The sequence below is a fragment of the Primulina eburnea genome, unplaced genomic scaffold (assembly GCF_022965805.1).
Source record: "Primulina eburnea isolate SZY01 unplaced genomic scaffold, ASM2296580v1 ctg462_ERROPOS2638552, whole genome shotgun sequence".
Classification (NCBI taxonomy): Eukaryota; Viridiplantae; Streptophyta; class Magnoliopsida; order Lamiales; family Gesneriaceae; genus Primulina; species Primulina eburnea.
In genome coordinates this window covers 144,254-152,348 of record NW_027331273.1, presented here as the reverse complement: position 1 = coordinate 152,348, position 8,095 = coordinate 144,254, and the positions used below count along the sequence as shown (strand labels likewise).

General features: G+C 35.7%; 1 protein-coding gene across 1 annotated transcript; it reads left to right on the top strand.

Moving 5' to 3' along the window:
* The first annotated feature begins 4,586 nt into the window (after positions 1-4,586).
* Positions 4,587-7,771, top strand: LOC140821229 (protein GRAVITROPIC IN THE LIGHT 1-like). The gene is made up of 2 exons (XM_073181661.1): positions 4,587-5,375; positions 6,755-7,771. Exons 1-2 carry the CDS (start codon positions 4,730-4,732, stop codon positions 7,540-7,542), a joined length of 1,434 nt encoding a protein of 477 aa, XP_073037762.1. The 5' UTR covers positions 4,587-4,729; the 3' UTR covers positions 7,543-7,771.
* The last annotated feature ends 324 nt before the right edge of the window (positions 7,772-8,095 follow it).

Genomic DNA, 8,095 nt, shown 5'->3' with positions numbered 1-8,095 from the left:
GCGCATATGCGCGAGACAAACCGAGAGTTGTGAAGAATTCCTCGCGCATATGCGCGGAAGAGGTGTGCGCATATGCACGAGATGCCGTGTACACACGTGCCAGGCTATATTGCCTCGCGCATATGCGTGGAAGAAGGTCGCGCATATGCGCGAGACGTGTTGCGTGAAGGGTGCGCCATTTGCCTTGCTGCATGTACGTTGGTGTGTGTGTGTGTGTGTGTGTGTATATATATATACACAATACAATTCCTTCGTTCCTTCAGAAGAAAATCGAGAAAGGGTCAGGGGAAAGTTGTGAAAAATCCTTACGCCTTTTGTGAAAAATCCGTCCGTCTGATTTTGAATCTGACTGCAGTACTGCGTTCATATCAACGCAGGCTACAACTGGACGTAAGTTTTGCTATGTTTTGACATGCTTTGAAATTATGCTATTGTCAGAATTGAATAGGATTCATATATGATGTTCTTGACATGTTAGACGTCATAGAATCGAAGTCAGATTAAGAAACGGACTGATTATGGAATTGTTATAAATTGTTAGGGTATATTGATTTATACCAGACAGATTTGAATTGGAACTGGATTATAGATTATATTGGATATTAGTTATGGATTGTAACTGTTATCTGGTGATGTTGTATTGAGGGTGATATTGAGATTGTACCGTTATACAGTTGATTTTGAATTAAATCCAAATTAACCATATTCAGTATTGAATTGAGAATGGAATATTGATATTAGTATTCCCGGTATGTCCTTTCAGATTTACAAAGACAGTCTTGAGTTCAGAACTGAAATTGCTTCAGACCGTGACTACAAACGAAAGGTATAAGTCAATGTGTATTGGGAAATCGACTTGAGTCGGTTTAGACTTGAGTTTCCCTAAATCACATACTTTACTTTATTACATTGATATTTGCATTAATTTGATTGATGTACTTGTTCTCTTGATTTATAGATAGCAGGTATTAGAAGAGTAATCTTATGACAGAAGTGCCTGTTAGTGGTGGGATCGCCACGGGCACATTGCACGATGTCATGAGATAGTGTGTTGGCGGTAGTGCCATAGTATGTCACCGGATAATTGGCTATCGATGTGGATAGAATTATAGCTCCTTCTATTACTGGTGATCGGTACTGTATCGATGTTGATAGAATTATAACTTCTTCTATTACTGTTGATCGATGTGGATAGAATCGGAGTTCATTCTATTACTGGTGATCGATACTATACCGATGTGGATAGAAACAGAGCTTCTTCTATTACTGGTGATCGATACTATATCGACGTGGATAGAACTGTAGTCTTTTCTATTACTGTTGGTTGATATGGAATGCCAATGTCTGGAAACCGGGATCCCTAGGCTAGGATTGAGTCTAGTCTACAGCTTGATATTGATTATATTTCAGCTTTTGATATATATTGCTGTTATCTGTCCATGCTTTTATTTTTATCATATGATTGCATGTTTCTTGATTTATACTGGGATTATATTCTCACCGGAATTATCCGGTTGTTGTCTTGTTTGTATGTGTACATGACAACTGGTGGGACATGATCAGGGTCCAGGAGATGAGGAGAGATCGTGATAGAGTGGAGACCTCGGACTTTGATGTATATAGGGTTTCGACACTTGATATTTAGATGTTGAACCTTAGTTTTTAATAATTTATAGACAGTACAGGACTTGTACTTTATCTTATACTGAGTTGTATATTAGTTTGATTTCACTACGTTCCGCATTTTAAAAAAAAAATTTAGACCCTGTTTTATAATTGATTAATTAGTCCCAACGACGATTATGAACATGATTAGCGTCCGGGTCCCCACACTATTGATGTTTTAATAACATCTAAAAATATGCAAGAACATATCAAATACTTATAGATTTTCTATAAAGTTTGTAAGCATTAAAAACTAGTTTTATCTTAAAGAATGCAATCATTCCTATAAGAAAGATTGAATTCCTCAAAATAGAAAGAAATGAGTCCAGAATAATTCTGGAAAAACTTCATAGTGGAAAACATACAGAATTTTCCAGATAAACTAAAAGAAAAGAAACAACTACAAAATTTCTTAAGAGTTGTTAATTTTGATGAGATGTTTATTAAAAACCTAGCAAAACACAGAAAAGTGTTTAGTCTATTATTGAAAAAAGATACAAAATTTATATGGACAGAAGAACACAAAAAGGGCTTAGCCAATTAAAGGAGATTTGTAAAAATCTTCCAAAAATGGCCATTCCACATGATGAAGATGATTTGGTATTATATATGGATGTCCGTGATCATTGGTAGACAACAATTCTTACAGAGCTCACACCAGATGGAGAACAACCATGTAACTATTTCAGTGGTCTACTCTCAGAAGTAGAAGTCATAAAATGACATATCAACGAAAATGAATTTTATGCAGTAACAATGTCTTTTGAAACACGGATATTATTTTTATTAACAAAGAAATTTATTTTGAAAGTTGTGTAAAGTTGATAATACACAGATGAAAGCTTTCTTAACAATAGAATTGAATCTAAACATGAGAAAGCTAGATTATTAAGATGACATGCTTTATGTCAAAATTATATTTTTGATATTATTATTATTAAATATCATGAAAATATCGATATCATAATAAAAATGTAGAGGCATTTAGGGAATACCTTGAAATGATTCAAAACATGTCTATCAAGTTTACCTTAAATGCAGAAATTGTAGGTATGCTATAACAAGCCGATAAAATAATTGTCTCTGACCAATTACAGAGTTTTACAGGATTATACATAGCTATGATATGTAATGCAAATGCCTAACTCCAAGGTATTGAGAAGTCATTGGTTTCCCAAATTGGGAGTTTTTGAGTACAAGACTCTATACATGTAGTAGGTGGATTTCAAGTACCCTTAGCATTAATGTTAAGTCGGGATATCTCCAGATGAGTAGCCAAAAACAAAAATTGAAACTACAGATCTTTATCTTGAGTCTTCAAGTTATCCCTTCAGCTCGAGGATTGAAGATGGAGAGATTAACCTTAGACATCATACATGCAAGGGTAAATATAAGGTTGATACTAATGAATCTGCATTTTTTCCATTTCATGTAAATCAACAAAACTGATAGAAATTGAAAACAAGAATATGTATTAACCCAGCCACAATCTGGGTTGATGTAGCTGAAAAATATCTCAGGGTATGAATGAAACCAAATTCATATCCAAAAGAGGTCAAGACATAGTATGAATTCGAGGTTTTTGCCTTAGTTTACACTAAATCACCCAGGTTTACTAGAAATTCAGGATTAGCTAAGTGGATCAGGAAGCGGTACACGAGACATGGACAAAGAATGATTATTTGTCCATGAGTGATATTTTGGATCTATACTTCTTCAGTACAACACCAGAAACAGTAAGGAATGACTCATACGACGACGTCCTTCATTTTATCAAGATAAGAAGGCAAAATACAAATATTCAGAAATATATCAAAGATCCTCCAGTAGAAGAAACACCCTTTGTTGCTTCATTCACTGAAGATGATATATCTTCTAGGGACAAAGTCAAGTTTTCATTCAAATTTTATCAAAATTTTGTAAATGAAACTTTTTTGTTAAACACGATGAAAGGAAAAACAACAAGTTTTGAAGAAAAACTATTTGAAAAAAACAATCTTCTGTAGAGTAGCAAACTACCGGGGAGCAAAGAAACTTACCCGAAATTCTGTAACATGCCTTATATGGAAATATGGTCAGAAAACATTTGTCTAGAACACCCAAACCAGAAAGAGCCAGAATTCGGGAAAGTTTTCGGCCAAGATCTGACTGAAAGCATATTGCAAAAAGAAGTCCAAGTGGTGAAGGACTACACCGATCACGATTTCCTCGGGCACCATACAAAAAGAGAAGATTCTTCGACAAAGATAAAACAAGTATGTGATCCAATCACTCCATTAGTGGAGGATGAACCATCAGTAAAAGACGATTCCAGTACCTAGTGGAAGATGAATCATTCAACTACCCATAAAGACAAGTCACTAACTAGTGGTAAAAGATCATCACTCACAAGATGTTGTCGACCACAACTGACAAAATAATTAACAAGATAATTTCAAATCCACCAAGACTTTTATATATATTACGACAAAATAAGATTAAGACATCATTCAATATCTTCATTTTTATCTCAAAATAAACTTGTAATAGCATATTTATTCTAATGTATTTTTTTCAAATTGAACCATTTTGCAAGATACCCTAAGATAAGAAAAGAAACATGGTTGTGCTAGGTGTTTTTGAAAGAATCTATGTCAAGAACCATCGATTGCGACTGTGAGAAGAAATTTATAAAACTCGATGGATGCCGATGAGACTCCGGTCGAACAATTAAACCATTTAATTTATTATCTGGAAACATGATAAGTCATTAAAAAAATTCAATCATGTTAAATATGATATATGATGAATTTTTTTTGTAATATGTTTTTGAACTATATGTTAAGAACAAATTCGATAATCTAAGAATGTCACGTATAATGATTACGAAGATTGGGGATATTTTTTAAAAAATTAAATGATTAGAAAATTCAAATAAACATTTGAGAAACAAAAACCAGGAGAAAGTTAGGTTGGAAAAAAAATAAATTATTAATAGTTGGCCCAAGTTTGGATCCATTGTAAGAGATAATCTCCTCCTCCTCAGTGACCTTACATTGCATTCTGGAGCACACAAACGGAATCAATGGCGAACAAAGTGTCTAATTTCTCTGATCTTATACAACGCATGACTGCATCCAGTTGCCTCCTCCACTCCATTTCCGCCATCGCCTGCGATATTGAAGACTCTAACTCAGACAAGTACAAAGAAGAGGAAGACCATGATGAAGAAGAAGAAGAAGAAGAAGAAGAAGAAGAGTACGAAATCGCTCAGAATCACTTCAATGTCAACTGGGATGGCGCTAAAGACGAGGATTCGGCGGCCAAGGAGAGAGTCGTCGAATTGGAGACTCTGATGGGCCAAGTGTTCGACGCCGTTTCGGCGGTCAAGAGGGCCTACGTTAGCCAGCAGGAGGCGCACTGCCCTTGGGATCCGGACAAAATGCGCGCCGCTGACATGGCGGTGGTGGCGGAGCTCAGGCGATTGGGGATGCTGAGAGAAAGGTACAGGCGCAGCAGCGGTGGTGGGAGAATGCGGCCGTCGGCGGCGACGCTGAGGGAGGTGGTTGCGCCGTACGAGGCTGCGTTGGAGGAGCTGAAGACGGAAGTGAAGGCGAAGCAGGCGGAGGTGGATAGGTTGGGGGAGAAGCTCAAAACGGCGACGTCTTTCAACGCAGGGAGGTCAAAGGGGAAGTCAAACCGAAGACTCAGCGGCAGCTCCACCAATCAGGGTTAGCGTTTTTTTCTATTTAAAATGACTAATATGACCTCACATACACCAAAAGTTGCCTTTTCTGTGTCTAAAGCTGATTCCCATCACCATTACATATTCAGATTACCTTTTATGTATGGGTAGATTTTTTATTTATAGACAAGTTAATTTTATTTATATTTATAATAAAAGTTAATATATTTTTTATTGTTGATTCAATTAAAATATAAAATTTCATTAAATTGAGACAGTTTCATATGAATTTATATATTATTTAAAATATCTGAAATTATGTCATGTGTGATATGAGAACTATGGTCTTACATATTGTATATCTATGTTTGTCTACGTATAAATCAATGTTAGATTAATGATTAAATAAACGAGTGAGTTTCATATGAGACCGTCTCATGAATCATAATCTGTGAGACAAGTCAACCCTACTCATATTCACAATAAAAAGTAATATTCTTATCATAAAAAGTAATAGTTTTTCATGGGTAATCAAAATAAAAGATCCGTCTCACAAATACGACCCGTGAGACCGTCTCACACAAATTTTTGCCTAAATATAATAATTTGTATTGGAAGTTACTATTTGTTACAAATAATTATATATCATTGTCCTATCTTATGTTTGGATCAAGTTCTATAAATGATTAGAATCATACAATTTTCTTATTTTTATATTGATTTACCATATCTGTATGATATATTTTTCAATATCGAATTACACGAACCAAAGAGTATCTTATATAATGGACTTCTAAACTTCTATTGACAGTAAAGAAGTTCACAGAAATAATTCGATTGGTTTATTTTGTCAGAGAAAATATGGTTCACAGAGAGTCACCATTTACTGGTTTTCATTTATTTTTATTTTTACATTATATTATTTCCTTAAAATAATGATAAAAAGCTACAAGTTTTGTCATATATAAAATATTATATATATTTTTTGAAAGTTTTTCCATATTTGTATTTTTTAGTTTTTATACAAATTTAAATGTATCACATTGTTGCCAAATAAAAGTATCCACCAAAAGAGTGAATTTAATTATATTTTTATGTTATATAAAAATATGATATTTAATGCACAAACAATGTATGTGCCACGGTCACTAGTTCAATAATAACATAGATACTTTTCTGTTGTTTAATTTGAGGACATTTTTTGTAATGACCAAGTCATTTTTTGTTTTATGACGAGGTACATGTAGCTGTTGTATTTCGATGTATACTGGGTAAACACTCTCGTTAACGCGATTAAATACAAATTTCGTCAGTCTGATAAACCATATTAAACAAACTTACGTGACAAAGTCCATTATTTGTCAAATTTGAAGATTTTCCTAGCAGTTGAAATGAGGTCCAACTCCATTAATTGTTCTTGTGCAGTTGCAGCAGCTCCAGCTGTGGAGCTACTTGAAGCAGCAATGAGTTTGGTAAAAGAAGCCTCGAAATCCTTCACATCTCTTCTCCTCTCCCTGATGCGGTCGGCTCGCTTGGATATTGCTGCTGCTGTGAGATCTATAGAAACCGCCTCCACCACCACCATGAACAATCACACCGCCGCCACTACATTTATGGACTCTATAGTTGGGGCAAACCATGCAAAGTATGCTCTGGAATCTTACGTGAATCGAAAAATGTTCCAAGGCTTCGACCATGAGACGTTTTACATGGATGGTAGCCTCTCCTCTATACTCAACCCAGGGCAGCACCGTATAGACTGCTTCACTCAATACCGCGACATGAAAGCCATGGACCCCGTTGAGCTCCTCGGCATTTTACCCACTTGTAGATTTGGGAACTTCTGTTTCAAGAAGTACCTTTCGATCATTCACCCCAAGATGGAAGAGTCGTTGTTCGGGGACTTGGAACAGAGGCGTCAGGTTTTAGATGGTCACCATCCAAGGAGTCAGTTTTACGGGGAATTTTCGCGCTTGGCTAAGGCTGTTTGGCTGTTGCATTTGCTGGAATTTTCTTTCGACCCGCCCCCGACTCACTTTGAGGCGAGTAAAGGGGCGGACTTTCACTCACTCTATATGGAAAGCGTGGTGAGAATTTCTGGGAATGGCAACTGCTCAATGGTTGTGGGGTTCCCGGTGAGTCCGGGGTTTAAGATTGGCAATGGAACGATTATCAAAGCCCGGGTTTATCTGGTCCCAAAGAACGGACGATGAAGAGTTAAAAGCGACATTTAAGGTTCATTGTTGACAAAATAATATTCTCTCTGTTGTAAGAAATGCAGCATTAAGCGTTTCACTTGACACACGGTCCATTTGCAAGTTTTAGTTTCTGTTTAGCACATATCATGGGAATATTTGTTTCACCCAAATTTTATGTAGAATTTATAAATGTTACAAGACATAGTATAAGAAAATATTTCTATGCATACAGCGTAGATACAAAGACTATAACTTGAAAAGTATACGGTCTATATATATATATATATATATATATATACACACACACACATTCAGCCGTTCATTTCACACACTTCACACACTCAACACACCAAAAATTCAAGACCTTGAGGACGAGAAAACAAGGATTTTTTGTCGTCCGTTCGTCCTCCTTCGTATCTCATGCCAATGATCGTATATCTGAGCGTTCTAAAATGCAAATGCACGTTTCAAAATTTCTTAGACGCGTCATTCAAACCATATTATGCTTTTTTAATTATTTTTGCATGAAAAATATTGAAGCATGAACCATTTAGCGACGGAATAAATA

What these genes read in the sequence shown, in the direction of transcription:
- LOC140821229 (XM_073181661.1), top strand. Translation starts at nt 4,730, where the DNA reads ATGGCGAACAAAGTGTCTAATTTCTCTGATCTTATACAACGCATGACT. An exon ending in CGGCAGCTCCACCAATCAGG is followed by an intron (nt 5,376 to 6,754) that starts GTTAGCGTTTTT and finishes GTTCTTGTGCAG; the next exon opens with TTGCAGCAGCTCCAGCTGTG.